At 42.8% G+C, this 26377-nt stretch overlaps 1 protein-coding gene and 1 long non-coding RNA gene across 2 annotated transcripts in view; both read left to right on the top strand.

Moving 5' to 3' along the window:
* LOC106601627 (sialoadhesin) overlaps positions 1-19889 on the top strand; it is a 33845-nt gene extending 13956 nt beyond the window's left edge. The window contains exons 6-17 of the mRNA XM_045690914.1: positions 14209-14541; positions 14653-14883; positions 15114-15338; positions 15478-15804; positions 15916-16131; positions 16288-16551; positions 16787-17050; positions 17159-17422; positions 17627-17717; positions 17825-17879; positions 17963-18198; positions 19759-19889. Coding sequence (XP_045546870.1) covers positions 14209-14541; positions 14653-14883; positions 15114-15338; positions 15478-15804; positions 15916-16131; positions 16288-16551; positions 16787-17050; positions 17159-17422; positions 17627-17717; positions 17825-17879; positions 17963-18198; positions 19759-19840 — 2588 coding nt within the window. The 3' untranslated portion in view covers positions 19841-19889. The remainder of the gene's footprint in view (positions 1-14208; positions 14542-14652; positions 14884-15113; positions 15339-15477; positions 15805-15915; positions 16132-16287; positions 16552-16786; positions 17051-17158; positions 17423-17626; positions 17718-17824; positions 17880-17962; positions 18199-19758) is intronic.
* LOC123725435 (uncharacterized) lies at positions 1286-13954 on the top strand. The gene is made up of 4 exons (XR_006757905.1): positions 1286-1363; positions 12058-12135; positions 12319-12358; positions 13845-13954. It is a non-coding gene; the product is annotated as an uncharacterized lncRNA (long non-coding RNA).
* Positions 19890-26377: the final 6488 nt, after the last annotated feature.

The raw sequence follows: 26377 nt of genomic DNA, 5'->3' as shown, positions 1-26377 counted from the left end.
AACAATAATGAAGCAGCAATAAAGATTATTCATTGTCATTTAAAGGAAACACGAATCATGCAGACACAATGGGACACAATAATCCCAGACAGACAGACAGACTTAGTTATATGCATGTCAGGGTTCACTTTGGGTCCGTTGTCCTGAAGATCAGTGAGCTGAAGACACCTCTTTCACACAAGCACACTGGAAACTCAGAGCAGCTTGCCTTGGCCTTGGCATAATGACAGCTCAATGTTGTCTGTTGTTTCTAGCTAGCTAATGTTGATAGCTAAATGTTAGCTTGTGAGCTAGCTAGTTAGCTAACTATGGGGTCTTGCTGTAATTCAGCGGCAGCGCATCGTATTGTTCACAATCCAGTCCATTCAGAGTAGCTGTGTGACGCACAAAAATTCTTATTTTATCGCTGAATAACAGCAGCTTCATGTAACTTTTCTACATCCATAACAACCAGCTCTCTAGAATTTTATTCATTCTCCATAAACCTCATATACGCCATCTAGCAGACACTTTTATCTAAAGTCATTCACTCAGTCATTACAGTCATGGTGCATAGATCCTTCATATGGGAAGTCCCAGCAGGAATGGAACCCATTCACTCAGTCATTACAGTCATGGTGCATAGATCCTTCATATGGGAAGTCCCAGCAGGAATGGAACCTGTGAGCCATGCTGTACAAACTGAGTCACACAGGACTACTCTATTCACACTTAGAATAAGAGTGCTGATCTAGGGTCAGTTTAGCCTTTTATTAAACTGTGATGAATAAGAAATGAACCTTGTAAATATTTAATAAGTAACAATTTTTTTTGAATATTTCTTAAAGCAAACTCGGTATCTGATTACAAGAACTTTTGACCAAAACGTTATATATCTGAATTAGTCAGCCTCGATGTTCAGTTATATTTTACATTACTATTATTTTGTTATATGTTATTGTGACAGGTTAAAGGAAATACTCATAGCCTGTTATACATTAAAAAGTATTAGTAAGTTCATAGTATGTGAGGATCTTAAAACATCTAAGGTTAAAAAGATCATGCATTCTATATTAGTTGATAGAGATTGATAACATTCATATAATTGTGTTAAAAAGTTAAAATCCGTCAAGCGTACAAAGGGTAAGAATTGTAAAAGGAATGTGTAAACATTACATTGATTACTTTATTTTGTGGTGCCTAATTGAAGGGGAAAAGTGTTAATCTGTGATCTACTAAATGCTCTTAATCTATGAGCCTGAGATCGATTGCTCTGGTCTCCACCCAAGTTCGCGGGGAAATCGCGGGTTTTTCCTCATTGCACTGAAGGTTATTGAGGAAACGATACCATATCATGCTCGTGATTATTTCTCCCCTTTTTCAGGTACGTTATTGAAGATTAAACAGAGTCATTTAAATGTAATAACTCGCTAACATGTCAAGAGTGTTTAGGTGTGTCTTAGTAACATCTTGAGGAAGTTAGAGTTAAGTTTTCTGAGAGTAATATGAGCTCTGCTCGGTTGCATGAAGGATAGCTTCGTACTGAGAGTAGCTGCCATTTTATGTCGATCATCAATGAACATGTGCGTTGTTATTAATAAGATATTTTGCGGTGTTGTTTGTATAATGGTTTTTCAAACACTTTATTGACTGTTGATAAATTGAGTTATGGTTTACTGAGTTAAAGCTTTGTGCTTGACAGTTACATTGATATTAGTATATGTTTCAGTGAATTCGTGTATACTGTTGTGACTTGAATAAGCCTTGTACCCTACAACACTAGCTCTTTCCTGTAGATCTGTTGTTCTGTAAAATGTGTTACTTTTGTAAAATGATTGCACTAAAGGTTATTGAGGAAACGATACCATATCACGCTCGTGATTATTTCTCCCCTTTTTCAGGGGCGTAACAATCTGTCTGAAAAAATCATCAGACTTGTGAGACTAAATATGAACTACTGTATTACTTCATATGGTACTGTAACATGATACACATAATATACGTTTGTGTGATTTCTTAAATAGTTTTTATGACAAGTTAAGGCACAATTTTGCCTCAATGTCCAGGAAAGAGTTCTGCTTGATGCAACGTTTCTTATTGCTTTAAAAAAATGTGTGAAGTGTGATATTTTTTGTAGTCTTTTCAGAATAAACTTCATTGTCATTGTTTCCACCTTGTTATAACAGTTTCTTCAGTGGAGAGGAAATGAAAAGCTTTCAAAATCTCACCTCTTATAGTGTACAGTACATACAGTAACTACAAATAATACATTTACATTGGTTTGGAGGGCAATAGTGGTTTATTCACCTTCAATGTCATCATCATGTCTGTACAAAATAAACAGACACTTTCAGAAGGAGCAAATGTCCTGTTACATGAAATATTATTTATTGCCATTTTAAAACACATCATGCAGACACAATATGACATCATGGATGATTGGAGTGTTGAAGGTAGTTCCATCAGCGAGGGCATTCCACTCCGGAACACAGAAAGATGGAACATACCGGAATGTTCCATGATTGTTAATATATCTCAGTTTATTTCTTCATTTAAAGCCTTTGTCCTTAGATGAATATCCACCATTTTGTCCAAGTAGTAGTTAGAGAATAGAATACATCATTGTTTAGTGAGAATGTGATGTCATATGTTTCATGACCCCCTAACTAGTGTGAAACTTTCCCAGGTAGGAAGAGAGGGGTGAGGGGTGGATGGGAGAGTGGAGATCCAATGGAGAGGTATCGTTTACCCCCCTGACATCTCCATTGAGTCTGTTTTTGGATAGAGCATGGGGCGGGGGCAGTGGGGGTAAATATGGGCGTCCCTTCTGGTATGCCACACCCACAGGAAGTGTCACTAAATGACGTCGAACAGATGCATTGACTGCATGATGTAATCATCCTGGACGGGAGGCAGGAAGGGACAAAATGCACAACGGGTAAGAGGCAGCTGGAGAGAAGGTTTAATTCTATTTCCATGTATCTCTTTCCTCCTAGAAATCCTGTTGTATAAGAACCCAAAGTGAACCGGAGGGCCTTGTTGTGGTCACAATAACAACCCTTTGTCAGACATCCCTGTGGTCGTTCACACATTCCTGAGTCAGTACCTAGGGATTAGTAGAGGTCATCCAGACCGTTTTTACATGTATAAACAGCTGGATCTCGTCTGAGTGCTTAGCTGACAATGCCGAGACCCGCTACGTACTTAATGCTGATTGGTTTAGGTTCTGTCCACTATAGTGCTGTCTGGTCAGAACATGGTGTTGAGGCCCGTCACTCTACTCTTGATGGTCACCACCACCACATACATGCAGACACAGCTGTTTCCATTTGAAGATGTTTTATATTATTGTGTGGTTATATTCGCTGGTCTCACACTTCAGTAAGGAACTGCATGTCAAAAGTCTGTCAGCAACACAACACTTCTTCTCAAGACTGACGATGCCGTGCCCTAACTAAAGGTGAGGGGAGGCGGTGTCCTGCAGCGCATCCAAGTACCCTGATTAGTTGTATAAACAGCGGTGCAAAGGGTGATTGACAGGGCTGCAGGCCAGTCAAGTTGAGAGGGCACGCAAACGCACACAGTCATACCAGGCCCATAGGGCTCTGGTCAAAGGTAGTGCACTATGTAGGGATTATGGTGTCATTTGGGACGTATTGAGTGTAACAGAATGACAGTGGCATGTTGTACGACTACAAACGTATTTGTGTGGTTAAATGTGACTTTGTCATGAAGACAGTGTTGTGTTTCACCATTCTATCTGATTTATTGTCAGTTTGTAATGTTGTTATTAGCCCAATATTATTGAGGACATTATTATTAGGATGGTGCAGTGTCAGTGTGTCACGGCTGTTCGAATGATTGGACCAAAATGCAGCGTCGGTTTCGTTCCACATATTTATTAAACGTGAAACTGAATGCAATACACTTAAATACTTGAAAGAACACAAAACAACAAACCGTGACGCAGAGAAGAAAACACACTACCCAAAATATAATCACCCACAAAGACAGGTGGGACAAACATCAACTTAAATACGACCTCCAATTAGAGACAACGACAACCGGCTGCCTCTAATTGGAGGTCATGCCAAACAAAAACCAACATAGAAATACAGAACTAGAAACTGAACATAGACATACAAAAAACAGATAAACACCCCCTGTCATGCCCTGACCACTCTACCATAGAAAATAACAACTTACTATGGTCAGGACGTGACAGTGGAATCTTCTATCCCAATGATAATAATTAACAATCAATAAGCCTTGACTAATCCCCAAGGTTTGTAAGACACTGGGTTAAGAATAATTAGTCAAGGACTCAGCTTTCTGCAAAAGGTTCGTACAGTTTATTCAGAGAACGTTCTGAAGTACATTACACAAAGTTGTTCATTTTATGCTCACTCCCCGCTTACGCACATACCTACACACAAACAATAGATATCCTACGCACACCCATACACACGAACACTAGGTGAATTGTATCCCTCCCGGACTTCTCACCACTATTAATCACTCCCCAGCGCTGCCTGTTCCTTTCCCCCGAGATTAGGGGAACCTTGAAGGTTACTCCCTGTTTTCTCCTAAGTCTCTCCAGGTCAGGTCAAACACATGTCTACAGTTCCCTTAGGCCCACTAACACACACACACATTTCCCTTCCTCCCGGGTCTTCTACTAGACCTTATGGGACTTACATTCAGTACTTTAATTATTCATTACACATGCTACATAACTATTAATTACTAATCAGTTACGTTTCAGGGATGAATTCTTTATTAATTTACCTTTATTATATAATTCCCTTATCATGCAGTAATGTTGAGATACCAGTAGGGAGAGATCTAGTCTAGAGCACACTTCAGCAGCACTTTGATGCAGCTGATGAGGAGTATAAATTGAATGGGTTTGTAGAATAGAAGGAAAATCTAATGAAAGGCGTAGACCTTATCATGAAATGCTTACTTACAAGTCCATGGAACTGGCCAACTGTTAGCAGCACACCACCCTGCATCGCACTGCTAGCTTGCTTCTGAAGCTAAGCAACATTCCCCCTGGTCAGTCCCTGGATGGGAGACCAGAAGCTACTGGAAGTGGTGTTGGAGAGCCAGAAGGAGGCACTCTTTCCTCTGGTCTAAAAATATACATCCCAATGCCTCATGGCAGTGATTGGGGACATTGTCCTGTGTAGGGTGCTGTCTTTTGGATGGGATGTTAAACGGGTGTCCTGACTCTCTGTGGTCACTAAAAATCCCATGGCACTTATTGTAAGAGTAGGGGTGTTAACCCTGGTGTCCACTGCTAAAATTCACAATCTGGCCCTCATGCCACCTAATCATCCCCAGATTTGAATTGGCTCATTCATCCCCCTTTTAAATATTCCCCAGGTTGTTGCTGTAAATGAGAATGTGTTCTCAGTCAACCTACCTGGTAAAAAAAGGCTTAGATAAATAATAATAAATATATAGAACTTTGACCTGTTCCATGTAGAACTGAGAGGGGCAAGGCAACACATTCTAAGATATTATAAACATTCCAAATAGTAGGCTATAGTAAACACATTCTAAGATATTATAAACATTCTAAATAGTAGACTATAGTAAACACATTCTAAGATATTATAAACATTCTAAATAGTAGACTATAGTAAACACATTCTAAGATATTATAAACATTCAAAATAGTAGGCTACAGTAAACACATTCTAAGATATTATAAACATTGTAAATAGTTGGTTATAGTAAACACATTCTAAGATATTATAAACATTCTAAATAGTAGACTATAGTAAACACATTCTAAGATATTATAAACATTCCAAATAGTAGGCTACAGTAAACACATTCTAAGATATTATAAACATTCTAAATAGTAGACTATAGTAAACACATTCTAAGATATTATAAACATTCCAAATAGTAGGCTACAGTAAACACATTCTAAGATACTATAAACATTCCAAATAGTAGACTATAGTAAACACATTCTAACATATTATAAACATTCTAAATAGTAGGCTATAGTAAACACATTCTAAGATATTATAAACATTCCAAATAGTAGGCTATAGTAAACACATTCTAAGATATTATAAACATTCCAAATAGTAGGCTATAGTAAACACATTGTAAGATATTATAAACATTCCATATAGTAGGCTATAGTAAACACATTCTAAGATATTATAAACATTCCAAATAGTAGACTATAGTAAACACATTCTAAGATACTATAAACATTCCAAATAGTAGACTATAGTAAACACATTCTAAGATATTATAAACATTCTAAATAGTAGACTATAGTAAACACATTCTAAGATATTATAAACATTCCAAATAGTAGGCTATTAAACACATTCTAAGATATTATAAACATTCCAAATAGTAGGCTATTGTCACAGTATCTAACGAAGGTGGCGCCCCTCCTCGGTCGGGCGGCGCTCGGCGGTCGTCGTCGCCGGCCTATTAGCTGCCACCGATCGTTGTTTCTGTGTCTTTTGGTTTTGTCTGTATCTCGCACCTGTTTTGTGTTTGTCATTAGTGGGGGGTCATTTAGTGTGTATTTTCAGTTGGGGTTCTCGTGCGGGATTGTTTATTGTCCACTCAGGACAGTTGCGATTAGAAAACTGTTATTATCTATTATATTGCCGGGCTGCGCCCGTGCGCTTTTTCTTTTCAGTGCGCTTATTTTGGGAAGGTGTTTTCCCCTGGCGGACTTCGCCACGCGCCCTGTGCCCTACGGCTATTGCGTGTTGCTATTATTATTAAAACACAGTTGCTCCGGCCCTCTGTCTCCTGCTCCTGATTCCACATCTCCACTGGTCCTAGACAGCCGTGACAGAATCCCGCACCTCAATGGAGTCAGCAGGAGCAGAAGCGCCGTCCATGGCTGAGCAGGTCTCTCAACACGCCAGCCTCCTCCACCGCCTAGGCTCGGCCATGGACCAGGTGTTGGCCCGGTTGGAGAACTGGGAGAGAGGTGCTTCCCCAGCTGGACCAGCTCCGGTCCCTCACCCTGCGCCCCTACACACACCCCTGAAGCGGGCGCCGGTGGTATCCGGATTACTCCTCCCCGGGAGTTCGATGGGACGGCCGCTGGGTGCAAGGGGTTCTTGCTCCAATTGGAACTATACCTGGCGACTGTCCGCCCCCCCGACGAAGAGAGGGTGAGCGTCCTCGTCTCCTGTCTCACGGGTCGAGCCCTGGAATGGGCCAATGCGGTCTGGGATGGCCCAGACTCGGCTCGGGCGACTACCCTGAGTTCACCCGCCGCTTCCGGGCGGTTTTCGATCATCCCCCGGAGGGCAGGGCGGCGGGTGAGCGGCTATTCCATTTGAGACAGGAGACGAGGAGCGCTCAGGATTTCGCCCTAGAATTCCGGACTCTCACCGCTGGATCGGGGTGGAACGAGCGGCCTTGATAGACCACTATAGGTGTAGCCTTCGCGAGGACGTCCGCCGGGAGCTGGCCTGTAGGGACAACGCCTCCACCCTAGACCAACTGGTGGATTTGTCCATTAGACTGGACAACCTGCTGGCTTCCCGGGGACGTTCCAGTCGGGGCCTGTTCGTTCCGCCTCCCAGTCCCCCCGCTCCACAGCCCATGGAGATAGGGGGGACTGCATCGAGGAGGACCGGAGGGGGGGGTCTCTCCTGCACCCGATGTGGACGCAGAGGACACACTGTGGGCAGGCAGAGCACTACTTCGACCCCCCAGGTGAGTCCGCACCAGCCACACCCAGAGCCCCCTGTCGACCACATGTACACCTCTTTGTTTTCCTGATTTTTCCCCTCACTTCCAGTATAAGGCACTAGTCGATTCAGGTGCAGCTGGGAGTTTTATGGACCGTGGGTTAGCGAAGAGGTTAGGGATTCCCCTGGTTCAGCTGGACCACCCCTTCCCCGTGCACGCCCTAGATAGTCGACCGCTAGGGTCAGGCCAAGTAGGGGAGGTCACAGTGCCACTGGTTATGCAGACGTGGGGGGGGGTCATGAGGAGCGTATCAGCCTGTTCCTCATTGACTCCCCAGCATTTCCGGTGGTACTGGGAATCCCCTGGCTAGCCACGCACAACCCTCAGATTTCGTGGAGACAGAGGGCTCTTACGGGGTGGTCGAGGGAGTGCTCAGGTAGGTGCATAGGAGTTTCCATCGGTGCGACTACGGTGGAGAGTCCAGACCAAGTCTCCAGACCAAGTGCACATTCCCTCAGAGTATGCCGATTTGGCTATCGCCTTCAGTAAGACGAAGGCGACTCTATTACCCCCCCATCGACGAGGGGATTGTGCGATAAACCTCCAGGCCGACGCGGTTCTTCCTAGGAGTCACGTGTATCCTCTGTCTCAGGAGAAGACGGTGGCTATGGATACATACGTCACTGAGTCCTTGAGACAGGGATACATTCGGCCATCTAAGTCCCCCGTCTCCTCGAGCTTTTTTTCGTGAAGAAGAAGGAGGGAGGTCTGCGCCCGTGCATTGACTATAGAGGTCTAAATGCTATCACAGTGGGTTTCAGTTACCCGCTACCTCTCATTGCTACGGCAGTGGAGTCATTTCACGGGGCGCGCTTCTTCACGAAATTAGATCTCAGGAGCGCATATAACCTGGTGCGTATCCGAGATGGAGACGAGTGGAAAACCGCATTTAGTACCACATCGGGCCATTATGAGTACCTCGTCATGCCGTATGGGTTAAAGAACGCTCCCGCTGTCTTCCAATCCTTTGTGGACGAGGTCCTTCAGGACATGCTCGGGCAGGGTGTGGTGGTGTACATCGATGACATCCTGATTTGCTCCGCCACACGCGCCGAGCATGTGTCCCTGGTGCGTAAAGTGCTTGGGCGGCTGCTGGAGCATAACCTATACGTCAAGGCTGAGAAATGTGAGTTCTCCAAACGAGCCGTCTCATTTCTAGGATATCGCATTTCCACCTCGGGGTGGAGGTGGAGTGTGACCGCGTGACGGCTGTGCGTAATTGGCCAACCCCAGCCACTGTGAAGGAGGTGCAGCGGTTCTTTGGGTTCGCAAATTATTATCGGAGGTTTATCCGGGGTTTTGGCCGCCCCAGGTGGCGGCTCCCATTACCTCACTAATGAAGGGGGGGCCGGTGCGGCTACCATGGTCAGCAGAGGCGGACAGAGCCTTCCATCGTCTGAAGGTTCTGTTTACCAACGCACCCGTCCTGGCGCATCCGGACCCCTCCTTGCCATTCATAGTGGAGGTGGACGCGTCCGAGGCTGGGGTAGGAGCTGTGCTATCGCAGCGCTCGGGCGTTCCTCTGAAGCTCCGCCTATGTGCCTTCTTTTCTAAGAAGCTGAGCCCGGCGGAGCGCAACTATGATGTGGGGGACCGGGAGCTGTTAGCCGTGGTCAGGGCTTTGACGGTGTGGAGACATTGGCTTGAGGGGGCACGTCACCCTTTTCTCATCTGGGCCGACCACCGTAACCTGGAGTATATTCGGGCAGCGAGGAGGCTTAATCCCCGTCAGGCAAGGTGGGCCATGTTTTTTACGAGGTTTCACTTTACCCTCTCGTACATTCCAGGTTGCCGGAACCGGAAGGCTGACGCACTGTCGCGTCTCTACGACACCGAGGAGCGGACCATCGATCCTACTCCCATACTTCCAGCCTCCTGTCTGGTGGCACCGGTGGTATGGGAGGTGGATGCGGACATCGAGCGGGCGGGTCGGTCAGAACCCACTCCACCGCAGTGTCCCGTGGGCCTGAAATACGTTCCGCTTGGTGTTCGCGATCGCCTGATCCGATGGTCCCACACTCTACCCTCCTCGGGTCATCCTGGGGTGGAAAGGACAGTGCGGGGCCTGAAGGGAAGGTACTGGTGGCCCACCTTGGCTGAGGATGTTCGGCGTTATGTCTCTTCCTGTTCGGTATGCGCTCAGTGCAAGGCTCCTAGGCACCTGCCTCGAGGGAAATTACAGCCCCTCCCCGTTCCACAGCGGCCTTGGTCTCACCTCTCGGTGGATTTCCTCACGGATCTCCCGCCGTCCCAGGGGAATACGGCGATCCTGGTCGTTGCGGACAGGTTCTCTAAGTCCTGCCGTCTGCTCCCTTTGCCCGGTCTTCCTACGGCCCTGCAGACCGCGGAGGCCCTGTTCACCCATGTCTTCCGGCACTATGGGGTGCCCGAGGACATCGTATCTGATCGGCGTCCCCAGTTCACGTCCAGGGTGTGGAGATCGTTTATGGAGAGGCTGGGGGTCTCGGTCAGCTTGACCTCGGGGTTCCACCCCGAGAGTAATGGGCAGGTAGAGCGCATTAACCAGGATGTGGGCAGGTTCCTGCGGTCGTATTGCCGGGACCGGCCAGGGGAGTGGGCGCAGTTCGTGCCATGGGCCGAGATGGCCCAGAACTCTCAGCGGTATTGGGGTATCAGCCGGTCCTGGTGCCATGGCAACAGAGCCAGACGGAGGCTCCTGCGGTGGAGGCATGGGTGAAGCGCTCTCAGGAGACCTGGAATGGTGTCCAGGAGTGCCTAAGGAGGGCTGGTGAACGACACAAGGAGAGCGCTGACCGCCACAGCAGTGACGCCCCCGTGTATAATCCGGGGGACAGAGTCTGGCTCTCGACCCAGAACCTGCCTCTCCGCCTGCCCTGCCGGAAGCTGGGTCCGCGGTTTGTGGGGCCGTTCAAAGTCCTGAGGAGGATAAACGAGGTGTGTTACAGGTTACAACTCCCTTCATATTAGCGCATTAACCCCTCGTTTCATGTGTCTCTCCTCAGGCCGGTGGTAGCTGGTCCACTGCAGGACGATGAGGTGCTGGAGGTCCCCCCGCCCCCCCTGGACATCGGGGGGGCCCCGGCGTACACAGTCCGAGCCATCCTGGACTCCCGACGTCGGGTAGGGGGCCTGCAGTACCTCGTGGACTGGGAGGGGTACGGTCCGGAGGAGAGGTGCTGGGTTCCGGCGGCGGATATTCTAGATCCACCTATGCTACAAGAATTCCACCGTCGCCGTCCGGATCGGCCGGCGCCTCGCCCCGTGCGCTTTTTCTTTTCAGTGCGCTTATTTTGGGAAGGTGTTTTCCCCTGGCGGACTTCGCCACGCGCCCTGTGCCCTACGGCTATTGCGTGTTGCTATTATTATTAAAACACAGTTGCTCCGGCCCTCTGTCTCCTGCTCCTGATTCCACATCTCCACTGGTCCTAGACAGCCGTGACAGCTATAGTAAACACATTCTACTATATTATAAACATTCCAAATAGTAGGCTATTAAACACATTCTAAGATATTATAAACATTCCAAATAGTAGGCTATAGTAAACACATTCTACTATATTATAAACATTCCATATAGTAGGCTATAGTAAACACTATTCTGACATGCTGTTCTGGTAGTCATGTATGTTAATGACTTAAAGAGGAAGGAAAGGACAGTTCTGCATCAGCTACTTGTGTTCTGACTACTATAAATATGTATCAACCACAGAACTGACACTTACTAGCAGTTCCCACTCACTACCAGTCAGTTGACTCACTGTACAAGACCTCTCCCCTTCAGTCTGTAAGTACTCTTGATATCTTGAAATATAGTTGTTTGTTTTTAGCCATAAGTTATGTACTCAAGGGTCTCAGACTTGGAGTGCTGATCTAGGATCAGGTCCTGCTGGTCCATATAAATATGATCTAAATGGGAAACTAATCCTAGATCCTACTCCTATAAAAGGTATGTGTGACTTGTTGTGTAGTCTCACAGCTTGGGGATAGGAGCTATCATTCAACCTGGTGGTAACTGCCTTTCTCAAATTGGCAGATTTTTCCACCTTGCCAGGTCGGGGATTTGAACCAGCAATGTTTCAGTCACTGGCTCAACTCTCTTAATCGCTATGCTACCTGCCGATACCTCTGACACAGACCATATTACCAAACTATTATAATGATGTTATTTACACACCATCCACTCAAGGCTGTGATGATGATGTGTTGTTATACTGCATCCCAAATGACACCATATTCCCTATAGAGTGCACTACTTTTGACAAGAGCCCTACCTGCTGCCCCTGATGGTATGTATGTAGTTATTCACCAGCTATAGAGTGAGTTGTTGTTTATGTTTCTAAGACTGCAGGGTGGGAGATGCAACAATGGCCTTGAGAACAGCAGGAAGTGTGTTGGTGGTCTTTCTCTGGTCTGTAGCAGGTATGGTCTCATTCTTATCTTTTAGTTGCTCTGTTTAATAATCTACAGACATTTCTAAAAGGTTAAGAATCATAATGTTATTCTGGTGTGTTCTGTTAGGAATCTCCACTTCACTTTAAATAGTTATCTTTCACACCTCACTGAGTGATGCTTATCTCTGGTTTCCATTCACACTCAAATCAGGAACTACGGCAACAAAGTGTGGACAAACCCTACCTTCAGTGTAAGCCAATAGACCTTGTCTTCATTCTGATACCATTGTGTTGTGTGACTGTGTTTCAGTGGTACTGGGTCAGTATGGCTGGAGTGTTACATACACCACTCAGAGTATCTGTGTTTTGAAGGGGTCAACAGTTGAGCTGTCCTGCTCTATCAGATATCCCAGTGGTACAGTCACATCAACCTACTGGTTCACTAAATGGGGGACTGGTGTAGAACCTGAAGATCTAGGTCAGAACCCAGAGTATGCAGGTCGTCTGGAGTATCATGGGGATAAGAAGAATGGTCACAACCTGAGAATCACAGACCTGAGAGAGAGAGACTCAGCTACGTACAAGTTCAGATTTATAACAGATCAGACTGGAGGGAAATATACTGGTGATCCTGGAGTCACTCTGTCTGTCACAGGTACAGTAACATTCTATATACTGGTGATCCTGGAGTCTCTCTGTCTGTCACAGGTATAGTAACATTCTATATACTGGTGATCCTGGAGTCACTCTGTCTGTAACAGGTACAGTAACATTCTATATACTGGTGATCCTGGAGTTACTCTGTCTGTAACAGGTACAGTAACATTCTATATACTGGTGATCCTGGAGTCACTCTGTCTGTAACAGGTACAGTAACATTCTATATACTGGTGATCCTGGAGTCTCTCTGTCTGTCACAGGTACAGTAACATTCTATATACTGGTGATCCTGGAGTCACTCTGTCTGTAACAGGTACAGTAACATTCTATATACTGGTGATCCTGGAGTCTCTGTCTGTAACAGGTACAGTAACATTCTATATACTGGTGATCCTGGAGTCACTCTGTCTGTAACAGGTACAGTAACATTCTATATACTGGTGATCCTGGAGTCTCTCTGTCTGTAACAGGTACAGTAACATTCTATATACTGGTGTTCCTGGAGTCACTCTGTCTGTAACAGGTACAGTAACATTCTATATACTGGTGATCCTGGAGTCACTCTGTCTGTAACAGGTACAGTAACATTCTATATACTGGTGATCCTGGAGTCACTCTGTCTGTCACAGGTACAGTAACATTCTATATACTGGTGATCCTGGAGTCTCTCTGTCTGTCACAGGTACAGTAACATTCTATATACTGGTGATCCTGGAGTCTCTCTGTCTGTCACAAGTACAGTAACATTCTATATACTGGTGATCCTGGAGTCTCTCTGTCTGTCACAGGTACAGTAACATTCTATATACTGGTGATCCTGGAGTCACTCTGTCTGTAACAGGTACAGTAACATTCTATATACTGGTGATCCTGGAGTCACTCTGTCTGTAACAGGTACAGTTACATGCTTTATACTGCTAGTCGGTTCAATTAAAATCTACTGTCCATATAGGTCTAGAAATTAGATTTGTATATATGAAACAGATTGAAGAATTAAATGTGTTTGGGAATGTCTTGCATCACGTGATTAAACTATGAACAGGTGATTCAGGGTTTTAATGTTGTGATCTACTCCAGCTCTGCAGGTGAAGGTGACTTATTCAACTTGGCCAAATTGGGTGACAATTACCTGTATCACCACCTGTACTCTGACTGGTAACCCCACCTACATCTGGTACAAGAACGGACAACATCTAGATGAGAGCACCTCCCCCCAGTACAAAGACCTTGTCTCCAGTAACTATGAGGACAGTTACTCCTGTGCTGTAAAAGGTCATGAGGATCTCCACTCTCCTGCAGTGTGTGAGTGTTTCTTTAATTAACAATACCGTACAACCTCTGTGTGTGTTGGTTTCACTATGTAATATTAGAACTGTTATCATTTCTAGAAAGAACTGAGAATATAATCCAGTTGTCCTCTTGTTATGTCACTGTGTTTCAGGTGTTCAGGGTCAGAGCTGCAGCAGAGTAACTTACACCAAGAGGAGAATCTGTGTCTTGAAGGGGTCAACAGTGGACATATCCTGTACTTATTACAGTTATTATTACACCACATCAACATTCTGGTTTAGAAGTGATAAGTCGACCCCTGAAGACCTAACCACAGACCCAGGGTATACAGGTCGTGTGAAGTACACTGGAACATACAGATGTCCCTTCACCCTGAGAATCACAGATCTGAGAGAGGAGGACTCAGCTGAGTATCGCTTCACTTTTAAAACAGACAACTTTGAATGGGGTCATAGTTTCCCAGGAACAACTCTGTCTGTCACAGGTAATACTACACTGTATGATACAACTGTAAATCATATTGAATTACAGGAGAAAATAAATGAACCATCCTGTTAACACAGAGGTGTATGTGGTTTTATACATATTGTTTCAGGTCTGCAGGTGAAGGTGACTCCTGCTGCAGAGGGACAGAAGACACTGACCTGTATCACCACCTGTACTCTGACTGACAACCCCACCTACATCTGGTACAAGAACGGACAACGTCTAGATGAGCCCACTTCCCAACAATACTCTAGTAATATGCTGGTGGTCTGGGATTCTTCTGTGAACATTTACTCCTGTGCTGTTGAAGGTCACGAGGGTCTCCACTCTCCTGAAGTTTGTGAGTATGAATGAAACTAGGATTCTACTTAGGAAGTATCAATCATTTAAGGTGAATGAGAAGGGTAATACTTTAATATTCACCATTACATAGAAATTACAGACAATGTCATAGATGTATGTACTCTGTCACAGGTAACACTGCACAGCACATTATACAGTTTTCAAGAGTCATGAATTTAATCATTAATTCTAAACGATGTACTCTGTTTTTACTCCCCTTTAATTCAGGTTTTCAGGTGAAGGTGACTCCTCAACAGTTTTCAGTGTATAAGACACTGACCTGTAGCACCACCTGTACTCTGACTGGTAACCCCACCTACATCTGGTACAAGAACGGACAACATCTAGATGAGAGCACCTCCCCCCAATACAAATACTCAGTCTTCAGTAACTATGACGACAGTTACTCCTGTGCTGTAAAAGGCCATGAGGATCTCCACTCTCCTGCAGTGTGTGAGTGTTTCTTTAATTAACAATACCGTACAACCTCTGTGTGTGTTGGTTTCACTATGTAATATTAGAACTGTTATCATTTCTAGAAAGAACTGAGAATATAATCCAGTTGTCCTCTTGTTATGTCACTGTGTTTCAGGTGTTCAGGGTCAGAGCTGCAGCAGAGTAACTTACACCAAGAGGAGAATCTGTGTCTTGAAGGGGTCAACAGTGGACATATCCTGTACTTATGGTGGTTATTATTCCACCACATCAACATTCTGGTTTAGAAGTGATAAGTCGACCCCTGAAGACCTAACCACAGACCCAGGGTATACAGGTCGTGTGAAGTACACTGGAACATACAGAGGTCCCTTCATCCTGAGAATCACAGATCTGAGAGAGGAGGACTCAGCTGAGTATCGCTTCACTTCTAAAACAAAGAAATGGGGTCATAGTTTCCCAGGAACAACTCTGTCTGTCACAGGTAATACTACACGGTATGATACAACTGTAAATCATATTGAATTACAGGAGAAAATAAATGAACCATCCTGTTAACACAGAGGTGTATGTGGTTTTATACATATTGTTTCAGGTCTGCAGGTGAAGGTGACTCCTGCTGCAGAGGGACAGAAGACACTGACCTGTATCACTACCTGTACTCTGACTGACAACCCCACCTACATCTGGTACAGGAATGGACAGAATGTACAAGATACCTCCTCTCCCATGTACTCCATCAGCAGTGAGGATGCAGACAGCTACTACTGTGCTGTAAAAGGCCACGATGGTCTCAGCTCTCCTGCAGTGTGTGAGTACAGTACAATAGTACCGTATTCTACTCAGCAAGTATCATGCATTCAGGCAAAAGAGACATGTCTTACTTTATCAATCATTACAGAACAAAACTTTTATTTTTACTCGCTGTTAATATCACTTTGACAAAATGTTTGGTATTTTACATCAGATAAACCAAAGACCACAGTGTCAGTCAGTCCCTCTGGTGAAATAGTGGAGGACAGTTCAGTGACTCTGACCTGCAGCAGTGATGCCAACCCACCTGTGGACAAATACACCTGGTACAAGAAGAATGGAGGTGGCTATCAGAGTATGACAGGACCACAGCATGTCTTCAATCAAATCCAGTCATCTGACAGTGGAGAGTACTACTGTGAGGCCCAGAATGAGATGGGGACAGACAGGTCTAGGACCATAAACATGGATGTGAAGTGTGAGTAAAGTACAGCTCAGTGTTTGAATGATAAGGTAGCAAAACAATTGGAATTAAATGAATTAGTCCTAAAGCATAACATCTCCACCTGTATTTATTAACGTTTTGTGTAAGTTAGAGTTTTAGATAGTTCTCTGACTTAACAGATCATTTATTTTTGACATGACATTTGTAAATATACTACGGTCATAAATATACTACTGTCATATCCCTCTGACAAATTCTCCTTTACCAGACGGCCCAAAGAGCACCTCAGTGTCAGTCAGTCCCTCTGGTGGAATAGTGGAGGACAGTTCAGTGACTCTGACCTGCAGCAGTGATGCCAACCCACCTGTGGACAAATACACCTGGTACAAGAAGAATGGATCTTCACTGACGGGATCTGAAAAGACATACAATTTCACCACCATCAGCTCTGAGGACAGTGGAGAATACTACTGTGAGGCTGAGAATAAATATGGACGTCTCAACTCTTCTTCTGTGTCTGTGGACGTTCAGTGTTAGTACACCTAACCTCATCTTTTGATCAGAGGATCACATTTAAATTCATGTTTCAATAACAAGTAAAGCACTATTTAAAACAATGTTGTTACATATTGTCCACCAGATGGTCCAAAGAACACCTCAGTGTCAGTCAGTCCCTCTGGTGAAATAGTGGAGGGCAGTTCAGTGACTCTGACCTGCAGCAGTGATGCCAACCCACCTGTGGACAAATACACCTGGTACTTTCAAAATAAGACTTTTCTAAATGGATTTGGACAGATGTACAACATAAGTAAGTTCAAGTCTAAGGACAATGGACATTACCACTGTGAGGCCTGGAATGGAAGAGGATCTAGGAACTCTACAGCTCTGATGATCATTTTACCAGGTGAACTTTAATCTTCAATATTTCAATACAAAATGACATTTTATGCTCATATTAATAATTATACATTGGCTTATCAGACTTTGTTTTATAATTATATATACGTTGAGATTAGATCAGTTAACAAATGTTGTATTATTGTCCTGGACTATGTTTATTTTCAGTTTATAAAATGCCAGTACTCGTATCATCCATATTTTATTACAGAGAAACAGACCTCAGTTCTGACTGCAGCTGTAGGAATCATAGTGGTTGTTCTGGTTCTCATCCTCTGTCTCTCTGGCTTCATGTGGTTCAGGTGAGTGATTCTTTTAAAGATTATTTCACTCTAACTCTTTTTTTTATTAACTTACTTTGTTCATTGATTCATTAAATAATAAATGTATTAATTAATGTGCAAACCAGGAAGAAGGCCTCCATATCCACCTCTGACACAAGAGACATATCAGAGAATGTACAGGTGAGTCTGTTACAATCAGATTATTTGTATTGCTTTGTGGAACATTTCTACTCATTATGTTGTCTGTCCTCTCTTTCCATCAGGGAGACTCTAGTCCCGTGTATGAAAACGTCTCAAGCATGGCCATGGCCCCTACTGCAGCAAAGACAGCAGCCACCGTCATCCAGGATGATGTTCACTATGCCAGCGTCCACTTCTCTCGCTTCAAAAACCAGGAAGTGCCTCTGTACTCCACCGTCCAGCTGCCTCAACCCCAGAAACAGGACGAGGATGTCCAGTACGATGCTGTGAAATTCAACCTCCCCAGTGCTGCCAACCGGTGAGCATATTCTGCCATTAAAATAACATAGAGCCAATTCTAGAGCATTGTGGATACACCACATTAAAGGAGAAGTTGGCTTTTTTACAACCAAATTTCTATTTTTTATGTAAATGCCATGTTATAGAAAGGTCCAGAAAAACTTTTTGTTTGCGATTTCACTTGTTTTAGAGAATCTTGCCCCGACCAGAAAACCACTTCCTCGTCCTCGTTATGTAGTACGGAGGCTCTTCAAAACTGTCACGTCCTGACCAGTATAAGGGTTATTTGTTATTGTAGTTTGGTCAGGACGTGGCAGAGGGTATTTGTTTTATGTGGTTCGGGGTGGTGTTTTTTTAGAAGGGTATTTGATTTATGTATTCCGGGGTTTTTGGGCACTGTTCCTTGTTAATGTATGTCTATGTTAGTCTAGTTAGTTGTATTTCTATGTTTAGGTTAATGGGGGGTTGGACTCTCAACTGGAGGCAGGTGCTTTCTCGTTGCCTCTGAGTGAGAGTCCTATATATGGGTATGTGTTTGGTTTAGTGTTTGTGGGAGATTGTCTCTTGTTTTGCGTGTGTGAGCCTTACAAGACTGTTTGGTTGTTCGTGAGTTCTTCGTCATTTGTTATTTTGGTGTTTTCTTGGTTTCAACAAATATCAAGATGAGCATCCACATTCCTGCTGCGTTTTGGTCCTCCTTTCCTGACGACAACCGTGACAAAAACATGAACAAATGCTCCAAAAACACCCAAATACTGTCTTTTAGAAACAGAAAGCTCTCAGTATAGTGATGCAGGTCTTTAGATGTAACAGTTGTACACATTAAATTGTGTCATTCCAAACGTTATCCACAACGTTATATTCCATTTTGTGTGACTCGTGCTGTTTCCCCGTCCAACTGTTCTATTCTCTGTGTATCATGCTGCTAGAACGGACGAGAGGCATCGTTCAAGTCTCAACAACATGGAACATAACGTTGGGGATAAAGTTCTGAATGACACAATTTCATGTGTACAACATCTAGAGACATGCATCACTATAGACTAGTTAGAGTTTTTGTTTTTAAAAGGATGTTTTGGGGTGTTTTTGGAGCCCACTGAACAACGAGGATGAGGAAGTGAATAGATGGTTGGGGATAGTTCCTCAAAATCGAGTGAAATCGCAAAATAATATTCTGATCCTCCTATAACATACTATTTACATATAATGTTTTTAGATTTGGTTGTAAACAAGCTGAATTCTTGTTTACAGCTCATTCATATGCTGCTGCTTATTGGACGAGAAGACCATGATGTCATTAATAAGCAAAAGAGTTTACCCCTAGTGGCCACTAGTGATGTCATTTCCTTAAACTACAAACCCAACAATGGAAATCTCAAGACAATTCTTATGTCTATAATGAGAGAGTGCTGGTTTTGAGGAACTGTTATGTGTTCCAAATGGAACCCTATTCCCTATTTAATGCATTACTTTTCACCAGAACCATATAGGCCTTTGTCAAAGTAATGCACTATAAAGAGTATTAGAAGGTTTTTTGGGGGATGCAGATTCTATTTCATTTCTGTTTCTCTCTCTTCAGACCCACGGTGGCACAAGCAGCTGAGGAGGACTCCTCTATTCTCTACAGTACAGTCAACAAACCCAGAACCAAGAAGACCTGAATACAACAAACCCAGAACCAAGAAGACCTGAACGCAACAAACCCAGAACCAAGAAGACCTGAACAGAACAAACCCAGAACCAAGAAGACCTGAACGCAACAAACCCAGAACCAAGAAGACCTGAACACAACAAACCCAGAACCAAGAAGACCTGAACGCAACAAACCCAGAACCAAGAAGACCTGAACACAACAAACCCAGAACCAAGAAGACCTGAACAGAACAAACCCAGAACCAAGAAGACCTGAACACAACAAACCCAGAACCAAGAAGACCTGAACACAACAAACCCAGAACCAAGAAGACCTGAACACAAGTTTGACAGAAACCCTATATATCTGGACCTGTATAGTCAAACTAAGTATAATAATGTATCATAAGAAATGCCATTTAGAAAATGCTTTTATCCAAAGCGACTTATGTGTGAATACATTTTTCATGCCGGGGGCCCCATTGGGAATGGAAACCATGCGCCACGCTCTACCAACTGAGCCACACAGGACTAGTGTATTCAAACTTAGTTGGAGTGCTGATCTAGGGTCGGTTTTGTCTTATAAACAATGCTGTATTTGTCATCTTGCTCAGTTGTGCACCGGGGCCTCGTACTCCTCTTTCTATTCTGGTTAGAGCCAGTTTGCGCTGTTCTGTGAAGGGAGTAGTACACAGCGTTGTACGAGATCTTCAGTTTCTTGGCAATTTCTCACATGGAATAGCCTTAATTTCTCAGAACAAGAATCGTCTGACGAGTTTCAGAAGAAAGTTATTTGTTTCTGGCCATTTTAAGGCTGTAATCAAACCCACAAATGCTGATGCTCCAGATACTCAACTAGTCTAATGAATGCCAGTTTTATTGCTTCTTTAATCAGGACAACAGTTTTCAGCTGTGCTAACATAATTGCAAAAGTGTTTTCTAATGATCAATTAGCCTTTTAAAATGATAAACTTGGATTAGCTAACACAACGTGCCATTGGAACACAGGAGTGATGGTTGCTGATAATAGGCCTCTGTACGCCTATGTAGATATTCCATTTAAAAATCTTCCGTTTCCAGCTACAATAGTCATTTACAACATTAACAATGTCTACACTGTATTTCTGATCAATTTGATGTTATTTTAATGGACAATTTCTTTCAAAAACAAGGACATTTCTAAGTGACCCCAATAATCTCCTAAATTTGATTATAAGTGTATATATATTTTTATTAAATATATATATTTTTTAAATGTATATAAAAAAAGATATACACTTATAATCAAATTTATGAGATTATATATGAAGGCTAAGAACAATCTAAGTATTTTTTTGTTACTTGTTGATGTTCGTTCTCAGGATTTCTTCTATTCTGTTTCTATTCTATGACGTTATACAGTACTGTACTATTCTATTACATTATACAGTACTATACTATTCTGTTACATTATACAGTACTGTACTATTCTGTTACATTATACAGTACTGTACTATTCTATTATGTTATATAGTACTGTACAATGATACACATAATATACAGTGCATTCAGAAAAGTCTTTATACCCCTTGACTTTTTCCACATTTTGTTACGTTACAGCCTTATTCTAAAATGGATTAAATAAAAACAAATCCTTATTAAACTACACACAATGCACCATAATGACAAATTGAAAACAGGTTTTTAGACATTTTTGGCAACTGTATTAAATATAAAAAACAGATATACCTCATTTACATACAGTGGGGGAAAAAGGTATTTGATCCCCTGCAGATTTTGTACGTTTGCCCATTTACAAAGAAATTATCAGTCTATAATTTTAATAGGTTTATTTGAACAGTGAGAGACAGAATAACAACAAAAAAATCCAGAAACACGCATGTCAAAAATGTTATAAAATGATTTGCATTTTAATGAGGGAAATAAGTATTTGACCCTTCTGCAAAACATGACTTAGTACTTGGTGGCAAAACCCTTGTTGGCAATCAGAGGTCAGACGTTTCTTGTAGTTGGCCACCAGGTTTGCACACATCTCAGGAGGGATTTTGTCCCACTCCTCTTTGCAGATCTTCTCCAAGTCATTAAGGTTTCGAGGCTGACGTTTGGCAACTCGAACCTTCAGCTCCTTCCACAGATTTTCTATGGGATTAAGGTCTGGAGACTGGCTAGGCCACTCCAGGACCTTAATGTGCTTCTTCATGAGCCACTCCTTTGTTGCCTTGGCCGGGTGTGTTTTGGGTCATTGTCATGATGGAATACCCATCCACGACCCATTTTCAATGCCCTGGCTGAGGGAAGGAGGTTCTCACCCAAGATTTGACAGTACATGGCCCCGTCCATCGTCCCTTTGATGCGGTGAAGTTGTCCTGTCCCCTTAGCAGAAAAACACCCCGAAAGCATAATGTTTCCACCTCCATGTTTGACAGTGGAGATGGTGTCCTTGGGGTCATAGGCAGCATTCCTCCTCCTCCAAACACGGCGAGTTGAGTTGATGTCAAAGAGCTCCATTTTGGTCTCATCTAACCACAACACTTTCACCAGTTGTCCTCTGAGTCATTCAGATGTTCATTGGCAAACTTCAGATGGGCCTGTATATGTATTCTTGAGCAGGGGGGACCTTGCGGGCGCTGCAGGATTACAGTCCTTCACGGCGTAGTGTGTTACCAATTGTTTTCTTGGTGACGATGGTCCCAGCTGCCTTGAGATCATTGACAAGATCCTCCCGTGTAGTTCTCGGCTGATTCCTCACCGTTCTCATGATCGTTGCAACTCCACGAGGTGAGATCTTGCATGGAGCCCCAGGCCGAGGGATATTGACAGTTCTTTTGTGTTTCTTCCATTTGCGAATAATCACACCAAATGTTGTCACCTTCTCACCAAGCTGCTTGCCGATGGTCTTGTAGCCCATTCCAGCCTTGTGTAGGTCTACAATCTTGTCCCTGTCATCCTTGGAGAGCTCTTTGGTCTTGGCCATGGTGGAGAGTTTGTAATCTGATTGATTGATTGCTTCTGTGGACAATGTGTCTTTTTTACAGGTAACAAGCTGTGGTTAGGAGCACTCCCTTTAAGAGTGGGTTTCTAATCTCAGCTCGTTACCTGTATAAAAGACACCTGGGAGCCAGAAAACTTTCTGATTGAGAGGGGGTCAAATACTTATTTCCCTCATTAAAATGCAAATCAATTTGTAACATTTTTGACATGCATTTTTCTGGATATTTTTGTTGTTATTCTGTCTCTCACTGTTCAAATAAACCTACCATTAAAATTATAGACTGATCCTTTCTTTGTCAGTGGGCAAACGAACAAAATCAGCAGGGGATCAAATACTTTTTTCCCCCACTGTAAGTATTCAGACCCTTTGCTATGAGACTTGAAATTGAGCTCAGGTGCATCCTGTTTCCATTGATCATCCTTGAGATGTTTCTACAACTTGGAGTCTAGCTGTGGTAAATTCAACTGATTGGACATGATTTGGAAAGGCCCACACCTGTTTATAAGGTCCCACAGTTGACCGTGCATGTCAGAGATAAAACCAAGCCATGAGGTCGAAGGAATTGTGTTTAGAGCTCCGAGTCAGGATTGTGTTGAGGCACAGATCTGGAGATGGGTACCAAACAATTATGCAGCATTGAAGGTCCGCAAGAACAGAGTGGCTTCCCTCATTCTTAAATGGAATAAGATTGGAACAACCAAGACTGGCCGCCCGGCCAAACTGAGCAATCGGGGAAGAAGGGCTTTGGTCAGCGAGGTGCTGAAGAACCTGATGGTCACTCTGACAGAGCTCCAGAGTTCCTCTGTGGAGATGGAAGAAACTTCCAGAAGGACAACCATCTCTGCAGCACTCCACCAACCAGGCCTTTATGGTAGAGTTTCCAGATGGAAGCCACTCCTCAGTAAAAGGCACATGACAGCCTGCTTGGAGTTTGCCGAAAAGCACCTAAAGGACTCTCAGACCATGAGAAACAAGATTCTCTGGTCTGATGAAACCATGATTGAAGTTTTTGGCATGAATGCCAAGCGTCACGTCTGGAGGAAACCTGGCACCATCCCTACGGGGAAGCATGGTGGTGGCAGCATCATGCTGTTGCGATGTCTTTCAGCAGCAGGGACTGGGAGACTAGTTAGGATTGAGGGAAAGATGAACGGAGCAAAGTACAGAGAGATTCTTGATGAAAACCCGCTCCAGAGCGCTCAGGACCTGACTGGCGCGATGGTTCACCTTCCAACAGGACAACGAGCCTAAGCACACAGCCAAGACAACGCAGGAGTGGCTTCGGGACAAATCTCTGAATGTCCTTGAGTGGCCCAGCTGCTCTGGACTTGAACCTGATCGAACATCTTTGGAGATACCTGAAAATAGCTGTGCAGCGACGCTCCCCAACCAACCTGACAGAGATTGAGAGGATCTGCAGAGAAGAATGGGAGAAACTCCCCAAATACAGGTGCCAAGCTTGTAGCATCATACCCAAGAAGACTCAAGGCTGTAATCACTACCAAAGGTGCTTCAACAAAGTACTGAGTAAAGGGTCTGAGTACTTCTGTAAATGTGATATTTCCATTTTTGCTTTGTCATTATGGGGTTCTGTGTGTAGATTGATGAGGGAAAAAAACTATTTGATCTATTTTAGAATAAGGCTGTAACGTAACAAAATGTGGAAAAAGCCAAAGGCTCTGAATACTTTCCGAATGCACTGTATATACAGTACCAGTCAAAAGTTTTGACACACCTGCTCATTCAAGGGTTTTTCTTTATTTTTACTATTTTCTACATTGTAGAATAATAGTGAAGACATTAAAACTATGAAATAACACATATGGAACCATGTAGTAACCAAAAAAGTGTTAAACAAATCAAAATATATTTTATATTTGAGATTCTTCAAAGTAGCCACCTTTTGTCTTGATGACAGCTTTGCACAGTCTTGGCATTCTCTCAACCAGCTTCACCTGGAATGCTTTTCCAACAGTCTTGAAGGAGCTCCCACAAATGCTGAGCACTCTTTGCCTGCTTTTCCTTCACTCTGTGGTCCAACTCATCCCAAACCATCTCAATTGGGTTGAGGTTGGGGTGATTGTGGAGGCCAGGTCATCTGATGCAGCACTCTATCACTCTCCTTCTTGGTCAAATGGCCCTTACACAGCCTGGAGGGGTCATTGTGTTGGGTCATTGTCCTGTTGAAAAACAAATGATAGTCCCACTAAGCACAAACCAGATAGGATGGCGTATCGCTGCAGAATGCATATATTTTATATTTTTTATGCTACATAAAATCAAACTTGTTAGATTTGATATGAAGGCTAAGAACATTATATGTTTTAATTACTTCTTGATGTTTGCTCTCAGGAACAATACATTTCTTATATTCTGTTTATATTCTATTCTATTACATGACATAGTACTATACTATTCTACAGTATACCGTACTGTACTACTCTATTACATTATACAGTACTGTACTATTCTATTACATTATACAGTGCTGTACTATTCTATTACAGTATACAGTGCTGTACTATTCTTTTACAGTATACAGTACTGTACTATTCTATTACACTATACAGTACTGTACTATTCTATTACATTATACAGTACTGTACCATTCTATTACATTATACAGTACTGTACTATAACATTATACAGTACTGTACTATTCTATTACAATATACAGTACTATTCTATTACATTATACAGTACTATTCTATTACAGTATACAGTACTGTACTATTCTATTACAGTATACAGTACTATTCTCTTACAGTATACAGTACTATTCTATTGCATTATACAGTACTATTCTATTACAGTATACAGTACTATTCTATTACAGTATACAGTACTGTACTATTCTATTACAATATACAGTACTATTCTATTACATTATACAGTACTATTCTATTACAGTATACAGTACTGTACTATTCTATTACAGTATACAGTACTATTCTCTTACAGTATACAGTACTATTCTATTACAGTATACAGTACTATTCTATTACAGTATACAGTACTATTCTATTACAGTATACAGTACTATTCTCTTACAGTATACAGTACTATTCTATTACAGTATACAGTACTATTCTATTACAGTATACAGTACTATTCTATTACAGTATACAGTACTATTCTATTACAGTATACAGTACTATTCTATTCAATTATACAGTACTATTCTATTACAGTATACAGTACTGTACTATTCTATTACAGTATACAGTACTGTACTATAAAATTATACAGTACTGTACTATTCTATTACATTTTACAGTACTGTACTATTCTATTACAGTATACAGTACTATTCTATTACAGTATACAGTACTATTCTATTACAGTATACAGTACTATTCTATTACATTATACAGTACTATTACAGTATACAGTACTGTACTATTCTATTACAGTATACAGTACTATTCTATTGCATTATACAGTACTATTCTATTACAATATACAGTACTTTTCTATTACAGTATACAGTACTATTCTATTACAGTATACTGTACTATTCTATTACAGTATACAGTACTGTACTATTCTATTACAGTATACAGTACTGTACTAT

Source organism: Salmo salar, chromosome ssa12, assembly GCF_905237065.1.
Source record: "Salmo salar chromosome ssa12, Ssal_v3.1, whole genome shotgun sequence".
Classification (NCBI taxonomy): domain Eukaryota; kingdom Metazoa; phylum Chordata; class Actinopteri; order Salmoniformes; family Salmonidae; genus Salmo; species Salmo salar.
The sequence above is the reverse complement of the archived record's forward strand: the minus strand, read 5'-3'. Positions and strand labels throughout refer to the sequence as shown.